General features: G+C 43.5%; 1 protein-coding gene across 1 annotated transcript in view; it reads left to right on the top strand.

Moving 5' to 3' along the window:
* The window catches only part of Prelid2 (PRELI domain containing 2), a 72400-nt gene that overhangs the window by 13934 nt on the left and 43171 nt on the right, over positions 1 to 15295 (top strand). Inside the window, exons 3-4 of the mRNA XM_005356034.3 lie at positions 2144 to 2217; positions 4445 to 4605. Of these exons, the coding sequence (XP_005356091.1) occupies positions 2144 to 2217; positions 4445 to 4605 (235 nt within the window). The remainder of the gene's footprint in view (positions 1 to 2143; positions 2218 to 4444; positions 4606 to 15295) is intronic.

Here is a 15295-nt window from a genome sequence, read left to right as displayed (position 1 = left end):
ATCTCAGGCAGAACCCCTGTCACTTTTTAAATTATATTTGATGGTAAGACTGAGGCCAGGCATAATGGTACAGATAGCATGTTGAAGTATTTAATGTGTGCCAACATTTTTCATTCGCTTATTCAACATTTAGAATAATGTTTGAGGTAGGATTATGGTTTTTCATATTTAATGCAGGAAGAAACTAAAGCACAGAGAGACTGGCTAACCTACCTAAGCTCATTTGGCTGTATCTCTATCACATGTCAATTGGCAGGTGGCAAAACAATCGCAGATAGCGCACAGATGAGCCAGGCATAGTGTGGCTCATGTCTGCAACCCCAGCCATTGAATGGTGGAGAACTAGGAATTCAAGGTTAGCCTGGGCTATTAAAAATAGCAGACAGATGCGATGTTGCCATAAATTGCTTAGATTGTGGAACCATAACTGTAGTTTGGCAAATTATGGCTTACGCTGTGTTGTTTCGGTAAGCAAGGATTTGCTGCACATTAGACACTCCCTCTGTGTGCTATCAATGGCTGCTTCATCTGAGTTACAGCAAGAACTGAGTATTTGCAGAAGAGACCATGTGGCCCACAAATCTAAATTATATACCTCATGACCCCTTCAGGAGATGTTGGCTGTGTTCCACCTCGGGGTGTGGGGTGCGGTGCTAGGGTCTCTGGTGCTCTTTGCATTCCCTCCTTCTGGGGTAAGAATTGTGACTGTTAGTGTTGGGAATTGAGGAGTGGGCAGTGCCAGGAGCTCTGAACATGGGCACGCTTGAGGCCCAAGCCTGTGGAGACAGCCAGAGCCCAGTCCAGCACGCTCAGAATTCACGGGCGCTGCTGCTGGGTGACATGGCTGCAGCTTCCTCTGCTGCGTAAACATGAAACTGTCTTATTTATGGGGCTTCTTTCTGCTTATCTGTAGCTATTGAAATAGATTGTGAAAGCATTTTCTCATGCACCTGTGTGTGATGTGGGACAAACTTGCTTTCTGGTCTGAGACAAGCCTGATTTCGAATCCTGATTCTGTTACTTTCCTCATGACCGAACTTTTCAAAGACTTAAGCTCTTTATCTGTCAAATGGTAAAATGATCTTGTTAATTTCAGGATGTCATCTCTGTCTCCATTTTATTTTTTACCTGCCTCTGCCTTCCAGGGGCTGGTGTTAAAGGCCTGTGCCTCCATGCCTAGAAACAACTCCATTTTTAATACATGGGCTATTCACATTGTCTGACGTTGCCAAAGGACTGCTGGGGGTGGAGCATTTGTTTCCTGACTGCAGGTTCCTGGTGGTGATGGTGTTTGCAGCAGGGGTTAGGGCAGCTGTAGTTAGAGCACTGAGAAACCTCGCCTTGTGTCTGAGTCTCAGCAATTCACAGAGAAATGACAGCACTTCACAGTTTGCTCCCCCCCCCCCCCGGTTCCTCTCATCTTAACTTGCACTTACTTTTATTCTCACTAGTTTTAACTTTCCCTCCAGGAATGCTCTGGTCTCAGGGGTTTCATTTTTTAATGGGTGTAACTCGTGTAGTTAATTAGTTACTGGTTTAAGTGAAACAGTCAGAAATCTAGGTGTGAGACTGTGGTCCAGGAGCTGGCAGAGTCTGTTACTGACCTCCTTGTTGAGCTGGTGGCCACTGGCCACTGCCACTGGATGCTCGGCACCGACGGCCTAGGGTGGTAGCCCGTTTGTGATTCATTGTCTCGGATTTAGCCCCTGTGTTCAGACTTGTTGTTTTACATCTACTCCTCAAGCATTTGTGATTTGGCTCAGAAAACTGATCTGAAAAACAGAATGTTTAAAAAAAAAAAAAGATTTATTTTATTTTCACATGGTGTTTCTGTGTATGCCTGTGGCGTGCGTGTGCCCGGGTGTAGGTGTCTGAGGAACCCAGCTGTGCTGGATCTCTTGGAAGTGAGCTGCTTGAGGTGGGTGCTGGGAACCACGCTTGTTTACTCTTTACAAGATCAGTGAGCACTCTCAGGCACCGAGTCATCCCTCCAGCCCCTGGAAAACTTCATTTCGTGTCAAGCCTTATCTATGAGAATTCTATATGTTGAAAATTGAAGTTGAGCTAAAAAGCTCTGTGGACTCTTAGATAAGAATACGTCTCTCCCTAATTATGTTTTGGCTATGAAATTTGCTTCTTCCAGATGAATCAACAGGACTCATCTATAGAAAGAGGATTGCTATCTGCCAGAATGTGGTGCCAGAAATTTTAAGAAAGGTAAATTCATTTCCGAGTTTAATCACAGTGGGTATAAAAACTGAGGAATTTTCATAGTCGTAGAAAAAAGGCAGCATTTTCTGATCGAAGGGGGTGTCAGAATGTCCCACTGTCCACTCTCATGGTTTTGTAAGGAAAATATTTCTTCCATGTCCATCCCAGTGTTGACAGATGCCTCTGGAGTGTCTCATCTCTGTCTGTTCTGTGAAGGGCCCTTTGTGGATATGGGGTGATTTGATGATTATTTTGTGGGTACTTTTTGGCATTTTGAATGAAGCGTTGTCTTTTCTAGTCTGCCCATGGCTAGCAACAGGTAAGAACAATCAGAAGTGAGAATATTGTAAGCATTAGTCCCATGTTCAGTGAGGGAGTCCGCACTTCTGCTTGTAATGCACTGTGGGGAATAGCAGTTGTTTCTGGGAGCATCGTCTTCTTAGTGCCCCATGCAAGCCTTTCCATGCGCAGTTCTGTAAACCAAGGGCACTGATGCCGGGATGTTCATGACGGAAAATTGTTCTCTCTCTTTGAAACCCTTAAGCTCTCTGATGATTCTGTGTTGGACAGAGGTAAGTTGGAAACGTCATTTGCATGGCTTGAACCATACATGGATTTTTCTTCTTGAGAGAGGGCCTTACTCCATAGCCTAGGAGGGCCTGAAACTTAGAGTGTTGCCCAGGATGGTGTCAAACTGAAGATAATCCTCCTGCCTCAGCTATCTAAGTACTGAGGTAACAGTTGTGTACCACCATGCCTAGCTGTTGAAGTGTGAAAAAGAATGCTTTTATTCTGAAAATTTCATATGTATATGTGTGAACATATATATATGTGTGTGTGTGTGTGTGTATATGTATATATACATATATATTTATGTCTTGATCTTATCTATCTACTCCCTTCCCCCTTCAATTTCCTTCAGAATCTCCCTCCCAGATTCATGTTCCCCTATTTTTATTCTAATATTACTATTTTTTAAATCATGGAGTCGAGTTAGTGTTGCCCATATCTGCTTGGGTTTGTAGTTATCTACTGGGGCATGGGTACCCCTCCAAAGAAAGTGGTTCTCCCTCCTTTAGCAGCCATCAACTGCCATACTCCACAGCTAAGCCCTCCCCTGTCCATGCTATCTATGCTGGCGTTTTTAACTTGCTTGATCCCATGCAGGTCTCATGCAGGTAAGCAGAGCTGGTGCGAGTTCATATGCACAGCGGCCATGGTGTGCCCATCAGATGCCCTTCTACAGCGCAGCGCTCTTGCCCTACCTTCTTCCTCTCCTCTCTTCCACCATGTTCCCTGCATCGTGAGGTGTTTGGTATAGATGGCCCATCTGTGGCTGAGCGCCCACTCTCTTTTATTCTCAGTACTTTAAACAGCTAGGAAGCTCTTCATTCACAATGTAGGATTTTTGATGGTGGTCTTTTAGTACGTAAAACAAGAGCATCTTGACAGGCACTTAAAAAATGCCTCAGAAGAGATTCCCTGTGTGATCCGGAATGAATCTGGGCACCCGCGGATGAGCGTGCAAATTAAATTGCTGTGTTTATCCTAGGAAAAATGGCAGCTTCCATTCACTCCTCATCGTGGGTTAAATCACTGTTATTTCTTTAGTGGAAAGAGGCTGGAACCACAAAGAAAATGAACTCCTTTTGACTTGCAGATGGGAAGCTGTGTTACACTTCAGCAGCAAATTATCACTGGCTTTTCCAGAGTTCAGAGCTGCCTTTGCCCTATATACGCACTTTGAATCTATTATTTAAAAAGGCATTCAAGTTCGTCTTGTATCTCAATTCTTAAATAATTTAAGGCTCTAAATTGTACAGTTCTGCCTTTGTAGCTTTTGTTGTCTTCTCCACCTGGGAAAGCATCCATTTCTAGGGACTGAACAGAGATTACAACAAGGAAAACATTTCTCTTGAGACAGCCCTGCATGTAGGCGGGGCCTGATGAGAACCCATCACCACAAGAAGGCCTGTCCCAGAGAAGACAAGAAGCAGCTGATAATTTTTTTGGGACCTACATGAGTCCTGGGCCATTTGCAAGTCCTGGGCAACACGTAGTGAGGCCACAGTGTACTTGATTATCAGAGACTGAGGGGTGTAACTGAAGTACCATGCAACCATCAGGACCGCTTGTTCTGTTTGTTAGCTGCGATTGAGATCAGCTCCAAGCCGAGTCTTCATGTAGCTTGCTCTTCCGAAACTGAGAATGCTGTCCTCTCTCTGTTGGGCAGGTGAGTATTTTAAAGGTACCTGATATCCGACTAGAAGAAGAATCGTGGCTCAGTCTTCAGAAGAGGAACATGGCTATCCGGAGTCACTGCCTCACTTGGACACAGTATGCATCCATGAGGGAAGAGTCTGTCTTCCAGGAAAGTGTGGAAAACCCAAATTGGTAAGATCACCTGTGATTAGCTCGCTCTCTCTCTCTCTCTCTCTCTCTCTCTCTCTCTCTCTCTCTCTCTGTATTTTGTACTTACAGTTTCTGTCTGTTACACATGTATTTCATTTTATTTTTAGTCATGTCATTAATAGATCAATCTATTTTCTTTTGGAGGAAATATGACAGAACTCAACTCTTGTCCAAGTGCCCCTCCAAATTCTGGTATTTTCTTACTCTCTCCAAAAGCAATGACTATCACCCATTTGTTGAATATTCCTTTGGACCTTTAAAGGCAATCTAGGTATTCAACAGAGTTTAAACAAGGAAAATACTTTGCTTGAAGTTATCATGCACTTGACCCATCAGTGGGCCTGTCTAGCACTGGTCAGCTCAAGCAGACGTAAGGAGGCGTTTCGGCATAGACTTACCTAGCCTGTTTAGTTTGTATATCTTTTTTAACACACATAATTTTTATGTCATGTACGTTTTTGTACACTTATCTTTTATGTTTACTAGACTGCTTCTGAGCTTTACCTATCTGATACACGTACAGCTAGATTATCCCTCTGCAAGCCATTCAGCTGTATTTTGTCGCTGCCACTATGGTAGACACTCTGATGGTATCGAGTTTCTCTTTGTTGTAAAGGAGGATATCATATTCAGGAGTTGTATGTACAGGCTATGTGAGTGTTTCTCTTAGTGAGAATTTAAGTGTTGTATTTGTTGCAAGGTTATCTATAAACCATCAAATTTGCTTTCCCTAGCATCCAGTTCTTTGAGTAGTGACAGAACTGTACATAGCACAAATATGACAAATTATGACAAATATGTACAGTTAACCCTGCAGGTAGACTAAATCCACCTGAAATAGGAGGTGAATTCTATCGTGTGTAGAGGGTCACAGGTAAGCACTGGAGAAACCAGGAGTGTTAATCAGGCAGGGTTGTCTCCTCAATGGAGTAAATGAGTATCTGTTGTCCATCTAGACTGGGAGTGGATCTTGTTAATAACCTGCTGACTTTTGGTAGCCTACCTGTAAGGTTAGACCTCACCCAAATCCCCCAGAATGCTTATCCCAGACTCTCCCTCCCTAGACCTTTATCTTTAGCTTTGCTTCTCAGTCAAATAGAAACCATCACTGGGGGAGCTGTCACATGTAGGGGAGCTGCTAACTCCCATGCTATCTTGGTCAGAGACCATACCAGATCCTAGGCCCTTAGGCAATAGACTCCATCTTCATGGTAGAGGTCATGCATATTTTACAAAAGAGTTTTTATGTCGTCATATCTTAAGATTTATTGTCCACGTGGAATTGGGATGATAGTTACCAGGAATCTTTTTGCTAAAACTGTACTAGATTTAAATTTGTCTAAAATAACCTGGCCTCGTGTCAGACTCCAGAAGTTTGAAACAGTGCTGGCTAACAAAGTTGAGCTGAACCAAGTTTTCTTCTTTACCTCATCTTGGTGGTTCCCTGTGTCCATGAGGTTTACAGGGATCCCCACAGGGTGCATGCCTTGTAGGTTGGTTTTAAGGCACTGTGGTGGTGGGAATTTTCAGGACAGGTATAGTTTGAGTTCTTGGAAATCTTAGTTTGAGATGTTGTCATTAGATACCACAGTCTTGATGGCTCCAGCAACACCTGTGAATTTCTCATGGCCCTGGGGGATGGGAAGTCCATTCTCTGGGCCCTGGCAGATCTGGGGTGGGTGAGGCTTTTCCAATACCTGTCTTCTGTTAAATCTGATATTGGAGATCATGTAATCTGCTCTCCTCCTCCATGGAAGAGATTCCATGGCAGAATTCTACATTCAGGGAATCATGTAAACTTGATTTACTTCCCAAAGGCCCAGTGTCCTACCTAACTCCTTCGCATGGTGGGTTAAGGTTTCAATACCTAGGCTGGAGGCATCTGGGTGGTACACAGCTTGTATCCCATACATGAGGCCTTCTATCCCTAGCACCAAAAATACAATGCAGTGCAATTCAGTAAAATAAAAATGACAACATATAAATTCTGGGGTACATAGACCTATGGTCTGTAACACAGATTCTAGCATGTTGTCTTCCAGTGTGTTAACACACAAGTTTGTACTCCATAATAGCACTCAGCAGAATCCATTTCCCTGTAACATGTGGCCTGTAGTTAATTAACACACATTTTAATTTTTATAAGTATAATGGGAAGAGAAACAATCATTTCTTGAAGACAGATTTTAAAAAATTCATATATCTTTATGCATATGGCATTTTTCCTACATGTATTAATATTTACCATGTGTGGGTCTCGTGCCTGCAGAGGCCAGAAGAAGGCACTGGATCCCCTGGAAGTGGAGTTATAGATGTGTGTGAGCTGCTATGTAGGTGTTGGGAACCAAACCCAGTCCTCTGCAAGAGCAGCCAGTGCTTCTTAACAGCTGAACTCTCTCTCCAGTCTTCTTGTTTTGTTTTTGAGACAAGTGTCTCACCATTTACTCCTGCCCTCCAGCCATCCTCCTGCCTCAGCTTCTTTGGTGTCTGTCATCTTTTTTTGTCACCCAAAGATAGACTTTGGAACAAAAGTAAAACATCATAAGCACTAAATATTAATGCTAATCATTATGGTGAAAAATTTGATTTCAGAAGATAATTTACTGAGTTTTATTATTACTGTTCTGTGTGGTTTGAAAATTTTTATTATAGATTTAGTTTTTAAATGAAAGTAATAAAACCTTCAGATTAACTAATTGTCCCCGTGTAAAAGCCATTCTTAGGGCCCAGGCTTTCTCCAGATCATTCTCTCTCACACAGCTCTGGTCACACATCAATGGAGCTAGGGTGTTTCAACAGCCTCCTGGATGAGTAAGGAAGTGTGTCTCAGTCACATCAGAGAGAGATTGGTGGATCCATAGTTTTTTATTATGATGATGCCCAGAGCTGACATAGGGTGTGGATGGCTGGGATTAAAGCTGAGACCAGGGAACAGAGTTCTGTTGTTGGTATGTAGATATAGTAAAAGAATGGCATTGTCTAATTGCATGCAAAGTAAGTCTTTCATTTCATCCTCTAGTCTAGCACTGTGTTTTGTTAATTTAGTATTATGTTTGGGCTATTGTCTTAGAAGCTGTCTCTATCAGTTAAATTATGATTTGCCAAGATAATCCACAAAACTTTTCACTTTGTGTTTTTTTTTAATGTATGTGAAAATAATAATTCTGATTATGAGGAAAAGGTACATCACTATCACTCTGGTAACTAACAATCAATTTATGCTTATTTATATACTTTTTACAAATTATTTGCCTACTACTATTCTTGGCCCATTCGTACTTGACTCTTAGGTTTCTGAACTTTTAGTTATTATGGTACTGTGATGAAAATCCCTGCAATTGCGTATTTTATCACGTATTTAATTACTTTTTTGAAGACAGGGTCTCATGTTACCAAGGCTGGTCTTGAGTTCATAATGTAGTGAAAGATGACCTTGAACTTCTATTCTGCCTCTAACTTCCAAGTACTAGGATTACAGGCCTGTACTACTATGCCTGGTGTATAGGGTGCTGGGGATGGAACCCAGGACTCGGTGTATGTTAGGTCAACGCTCTACCAACTGAGTTACAGCCCCAACCTGTTATCTATGATGTAAGACATTTTTTATGACTCAATTCTAATTTATAGTATGGATATTTGTATATATGGAAGGAGAGAAAATGAATAAGTATGAATGTGTCATCGAGGAGTTGTGTAAGCCAGGCAGATGCTCTACCGCTGAGCTGTGGCCTCATTTTGCATAGTTCAAAATATAGAAACAGAAATTATGGAAATAGTTTAGAACTGTTTACCATTATTCTGCAAGACTCTGCTCCATGTTTACATTTCGTGTTATTTCTGTACACCTTCCCCAGAAGTACGTGCTTCCCCTTTAAGAGTGATGGGACTAGGAGCTTGCTATTTTACTTCCAAAGCCAGATTTAAGTCCAGGAAAGCAGAGTATTCAGGACTTCTGTATTTGACATGGACAATCCCCCATATCGTTGTCATCTTCTCTGTTGTACAGAGATTGGTGTTTGGAGGTCCGGGATGCCATGGAGAGTGTTTGGGTGAATGTCAGAGTCTCTGGGCTCGGACTCCAGGCTGATGTTCCTCTTGCTCTTAGGACGCTTCACAACAAGCCAGAAAATAGGGAGGTGAACGAAATTACTGCAGGACAAAATTCAAGTCATCTCTTAGAATGAGCATTGACCTGGAAAATGGACAGTGGTGGTGCCCTGTTTAAAATTTGTTAGAAGAAGAAAAAATTGATGATTTCTGCCTTCTGAAAACCTCCATTCTGAGATAGGCTTATCAATTTCTTAGTATTTGTGTTTGAACTGATTCTTCTTTAAATTTAGTAATATTTGATTTGATATGTCCAAAATATTATATTTACATATAACTAGTATGAATAATTGTTAAGGAATATTTTGCAGAAATTTCTAACGAACCTCTAACATCTTTTATTCAAGTCTGCCATGACTGTTCTGAGGGGCCAGCCCCCCATGTGTGGCTGGCTGGTGGCTGCCATTCGGACATTACAGTTTTGACTAAGAAGGTAGAGTAAGCTTGCCATCTTTTGCCCTTCCCTTTGCGGCCTCAGAACTAGAGCAGCTTGGCTGTGATGCTGAGGCATTCTAACCATGAAAGCACCTGTCCTTTAAATACGTTTATTAGTTCTAGGCTCGTATTTGGTAATGAAAACTTTTTGCTGTCTCTAATCTGTAGGCGTATGTGCCTGAGCCACGGCATGAACGTGGAGGTCAGAGGACAGCTGGTAGGAATCAGCTCTTGCCTTCCACTATGTGGGTCTTGGGCATTGAACTTAAGGCTGTCAGGCCTAGTGTAGTAATTTGACTTGCTGAGACATCTCTCTGGCCCTCTTAAAAATTCAATTTATTGACAATTGCATGCATGTATAATAACGAATTTCGGTTATGTTCACCCCCTGTTGCCGTCTCTCATTCTACTTTCTTTCCTGCTGAAACCATTCTTCCCAATGAGTCCCCCTGCACTTTCATAGTGTGTGTATGTGTGCGTGCGTGCATGTGCACGCCACCAAATTAAATTAGGCTTGTTTGCATAGCATATGATGGGCAACCAGTGAGCGCACCACTGAGGAATGTGGCTGCCTTGTCTGGTACCCATTTTCTGTCAGTGGATCCTCTGGGAGGGGTGGGTCCTCATGGGCCCCTCCCTTACCCGTGGTGGAATGTTCGGACCCACAGCTGCTATGGGTCCTTGAGCGCACCCACTGATTTTTGAGTACTCTCATTTGCTCGTTTTTCCTTTATGAAGGACTTTTGTTATACTGTGCAGACCATGGTAGGTATAGAATAGCTTTGGTTTTGGTGATTGACGCTTTCCTAAGTAATGCAGTTGTCGATGGAAATGTCTTCTTGAGGGGTTTTGCCGTCGGCTGCTCCTCACCCCACCACTGCATGTATTTTGGTGGCAAGTTCAACTGCATCCTTAGGTTCTCCTTTGTGGAGTGATTGCTTCTGAGGGAGGCAATGATTCTTTTACACTCAGTATGGCACCTCAGGGGCTCACATCTGAACTTTTCTGTGTCCAGCACGCCATCCTTGTGCTCTGATGGGGTAAGACCTCGCATTTGACTTTAAAATGCTCCGTTGAGTAGATGCCAAGAATGGTGAAGTTTCATTTTTATAAGAATTTCAGCGAAACCGCTCCTAGCACAGAGTACAAAAGGTGTTGAAAGTACAAATGAAATTTTACAAACAGACCAAATTAGTGGGTTGAGCAGCCTAGTTTCACAGTTTTATAGAGGCTCCCCAGTGTCTATTACTCATTCTAGTAAGTAGGTCTGTAACCTTTGAAGGTTTCAACTTTAGATTTCTTGGCTAAAAGTGCCAAGTTTCAAGTAATTATCCGACAAATCACAAAGAGTATGATTAACATCTTTCGAGAGATGCTTGTTGGGCAGTTTGCGTATCTATCTCTTTCCTCCTCTGGAGTTTTTATGTTTGTTTCAGCAACAGATGTGACAGTTGTGTGACTTCCATGAGAGTTTTAACGCCGGCACTGCCCTTTTTGATCGGTTTCCAGACTCAAGGTTACCCAAGAATTAACACCCTCGGGCTCTACTCGCTTACTTGGCAATTATTTCTAAGATTCGGTCCTAGTGGCGCAGGACTTGAGGGTGCTGTTACCTAGTAGCGTGAATGAGTATCCCTGTATGCAGCTGCAGACACAGCTCCCTCTACTCACATTGACCTTGATTTCTAGGACACTAGAGGGTCATCTAATGATTAGCAGGGTTCACCACCACTAACAGCAAGCTGAGCCACAGCGTCCCTTCTGCTCAAACTCAATTCTGGTTAGAGCCTCATTTGGGTTCATAATGACTGCCCTCGTAAAGGACCCCATTTGTCTTCTGATGCTTGTGTTCACGTTGTCGGGGTCTGTTCTGGTTTTCTTACCTGTACTTCCTGTCTTGTGGGGGTTTTGCACTGACGTCATAGTTTTTTGTGCCCTAGAGTCAAGCACAGTGTATGACAGACAGAAACAGAAGGTGCTTCGGGCCCTTTGACAATGGCTGGTTCATGTTCATGGGATTCAGGTGAAAACCAGGAGTGGCGGGAGGGAGGGGAAAGAGATGAACTGGGCAGAGGGCAAGTAGAACTTGGGAGGCTCTGACGGGGTTGATAGAGGAGTCTTGTGCACGGATACGGGAAGCTCTCTTTGATGCTCTTGGTCACCTGTGTGTTCTCTGCTCTGGGAAAAGTTGGCTTGAGCTCCCCCACCCCCAGTGATACCAGGATGTAGTAAGCTCCTGAGTGGCACCGCTCTGCTCTTGCAGGGTACAAACATGGAGCAAGTGTGAGCGATTGTCACTGTTGGTGAGGAAAGGCTTCTGATGCTGGGTGGCTCTTAAAAGGCGCTGTGTTTGAAAAGGGGAGTAAGCTGTTTTATTGTGAAGAGAGGGGATAACTGAAGGAAACAATGAGCTTTAGCCAAGAGGGCATTCTGTGGCACTCACAAGTGAAAGCTTTTGAAATATCTCAGTGAACATCATTGATTTTTCTTTAAAATTTTCCATTGGTTTGGAGTTGTGTCTTCCTCCCAGGTTCAGAGGGGAATTAAGAAGCACAGATGTGTTGCAGCGAGTCTAGTTCTATAGAGGCCCCAGGTGAGTCTGCACAGCAGCTGTGGGAACTTTGATAACCAGCCGGTGTCCTGTGACACTACCGATAAGCAGATATAGAGCCAGCACCCCTTTGGAACTTCATCCCCACTTTGCAAAGTTCTCGTTAATCTTGTACAGCGTGACAAGTTGATAATCTTCTTCCCCAGCAAACAGCAAACATTTCCCAGTGGAAAAAAAAAATCTCACGGAGGTGCACAGGAAACTCTCAGCAGCCCCTTGAACATATGGGAGAGGAATGATTGATGAAGGGCAGAGGTGAAGACGTGAGATGTCAGTGAGTCTGATGCGTGAGAAAACGTACGGGCTTGTCTGCTCCTAGGGAGCACACCATGGGGACACTTCTTTTTTGTGTGGTAGTTATGCACCTACAATACATTAAATACTTAGAGTATTGAAATGATAGTGTTTTTTTGTCAGTTGGGCAGTGATGTAGTGCAGAACCCACAGGTCCCAAGACAATCAAGACGAACATGGTGACTCAGCTATGCCTCGGCTCTCAGGAGGCTCATCAACCTGGAAGCTTGATTATCATCAGAACTGGGCTGTGTTTTGTCACTGTGACAATGTATCAGAGAAAACACCCAACTTCACGGAGGCCCCATTTATTTTGTCTCACCATTTCAGAGATTCCGGGGCATGCCTGTCTGGTTCTGTTGCTTTCAGTCAGGCTTGTGATAGGGTGTGAGCATCATGGAGGAAGGGCATGGCAGAGAAAAGCCTTTTGCTTCACATCAACCAGAAAGGAAAGGGAGAGGGGAGGGGAGGTAGGAGAGGGAAGGAGGAAGAGGAAAGGGAGGGAGAATGAGCCTTAGTTATACTCTTCAGGGGCCCTGGATTTTTATTTCCCCAAATTTAGAAGAAAAAAAGCTTAGTCAGAATAGGAGTCTTGGTTGTTTAAACTGCTGTTAATTTTTAGAGTGTCTAGATTTGGACTGTGTGTTCTTTTTTGTGATTCTGGTGTGCAATATTTTGAATGATGTCTGTGTATGAAGAAAAACTAATGCAGATCCTGGGAACTGGCTAAGTGAGTCAGTCTCGTTCACACATGTTGTGGGGGTTCGTGCCTCAGCTGGTGAAGAATGCCCTCTGCTGACTTTAGCAGACGGACAATCTCCTCGACAAAATAGAATACAAATATGTCTCCTTCCCCACCTTTCTTCCTCCCCTCTTCCCTTCCCTTCCTAATGCATTTTAGTGATTTCTTCCTACGTACTAATTACTACGAATGAAATTGAGATTGTAATGGAGAAAAAAAGAGATACTCCTACTTAGAAAAATGTTTGGTGTTCTCAAGTCAGATGTTTGACTGCTAATGACATGTAAGTCAGTATATGAACATTCTGGCTTTATCTGCCCCACCTCAGTAGGGCAGGAAGTGAACACTGATTTAGGGTGGAGTAGAGGATTTCCATTCTAGAGACGAGGACCTGAGGGAGAGACAGCAGCTGTTGCCTCGGGTGTAAGAGTAGAAAGGGATGTAAGAAAATCAGGGAGCAGTAATACAGGAGAGAAAGGCACGCTGCCCGAGAGTGAGCTGACATAAACTGAGCATCAGCAGAGACTGACGAGCTAGCCAGAACTGTATCACTGCTTGATGGTCTCCTGGACGCATATCAGTAAGTGGGGGCAGAGTATGGGGAAGCTGGTGAGGTTGTGGGGGATCGGCCCTTCTGTCCTTTTGTAAGTCATTCAACATCTCTTTACTACAGCTTCTTCATATTTATGTAACGAAACAAAATTTCAAAGTATATCAGCCTCCGAGGATGCCTTGTCTAGGGTGTGATGTCACCACAGAGAGTTTTGAGTGTGACAGAGAGTGTGAAAATGTGTATAAGATAAGTGTGATACAGTCATCTGTAGGTTTAACAGAGAGGAAGCAAGAGGAAGACCCGAATCTCCCTGCATGCTAATACTTCACCACCCTTTTAGAGTATAGAGCAAGGAGAGCCATGCATGAGGTGACTAAGCGAAGGGCTAGCCCATGCTAGCTGCACCTTTGCTGAAAATGGTTCTTGGTTGCACAGAACCTATTCAGAATGTCTTATTTCTATAGAAATGACAATCATGGCTTTACTGTTAATTTTATGTGATTGTCAAAGTAACACATCTAAGATTTGCTAAGCACAGGAGAGTATAACAAACGAGTAGCATCTCTAATTGAATGCTCCTAGATTCTGTTGGTTAGCGTTACAGCTCAGCCAGTCTGCCCATCTTCTTTTTATTTCTTCTTTTACAATTTGTTTATTGTGTATGGGCATTTTGCCTGCATATATGTCTGTGCACCACATCCATGCAATGCCTGCCGGTGGCGGCCAGGAGAGAGCATTGCAACCTCTGGGACTGGCGTTACAGATGGCTGTGTGCTACCATGTAAGCTCTGGGAATTGAACCCAGGTTCTCTGGAAGACCAGAAAGTGTTCTTAAATGCTGAGCCATCTCTCCATCACCTTTTTTTGTTTTCTTTAAAAGCTTGTGTGCTTGAGTGTGTTTGTGTATGTGTGCATTATGTGTGTGTGCATTCCTTTGTGTGTGTGTGTGTATGTGTGTGTATGTGTGTGTGTGTGTGTACATGTGTGTTTTAGGGACCGACCCACCAATGTTAGAGGATGTCCTTGGTTGCTGGGCTTCTTCACTTTATGTCTTGTTTGAGAAAGGATCTCTCATTTGCCACTTCATACACTGGGATCGCTATCTCATGTCCTGGATTCTCCTGTTTCCTCATCCCATCTCACCATAGATGCATTGGGTTACAGATATGATCTACCACATCTGGCTTCACATGGGGGCTGGGGATCTGAACTCAGGTCCTCACACTGGTGCAGCAAGCAGTTTGCGTGTTGAACTCTCTGCTCAGGCCGGATTCTTTCCTGTTTTAAATTAATGCAAAACATAAGAAAACAGCTGTTGTTAAACCATGCTGCATAACCAGCTATGCTTGTCAGAGGCATTTAAACCGAAGCTTATGCTGACAAGAGACTTTTGGGGTGGTCTTGGGTCACAAGAAGAAAGTGCCGTGGTGCCCCGAGTTACCAAGAGGGTGCAGTGTTTTCTTCTCTGATGGTCTTAAAATATAGTAGGATGAGCTCCCGTCTTGTGGCTGGTGAGGATGGGACCCTCTTCACGGCCCTGCTGGTCTCCAACATATGGACAGTCCATGAGCATGCTTTTCTGAGGCCTCACTGCTCAGATTGGCAGAAAGAGCTATTGCTTAGACTATGGTGTGAGACAGACTGGTTAATCCCTCACCTACACTTGCTCGAGGACTGAAGCACTAATCCCTCCCAAAGAGTGGGAGACTCTTCAACTTCTCATCTTTAAATATTAAAGTCATTGTAAAAGTCAGCTCCGACTAATCCCGAATAAAGACAGGAGAGATTAGTGTCACTAGAACGTAGTTTTACATGAAGAAAGCATTTTAAATGAGCTTAAATCTAAGAAGCAGGTTAGGCAGAGGTGTATGTGTCAGGTTGGTGGGGTGACTCGTGTGTGTGCGTGTGTGTGTGTGTGTGTGTGTGTGTG

Source organism: Microtus ochrogaster, chromosome 18 (genome assembly GCF_000317375.1).
Source record: "Microtus ochrogaster isolate Prairie Vole_2 chromosome 18, MicOch1.0, whole genome shotgun sequence".
Lineage (NCBI taxonomy): Eukaryota > Metazoa > Chordata > Mammalia > Rodentia > Cricetidae > Microtus > Microtus ochrogaster.
This window is presented reverse-complemented; position numbering and strand designations above follow the sequence as displayed.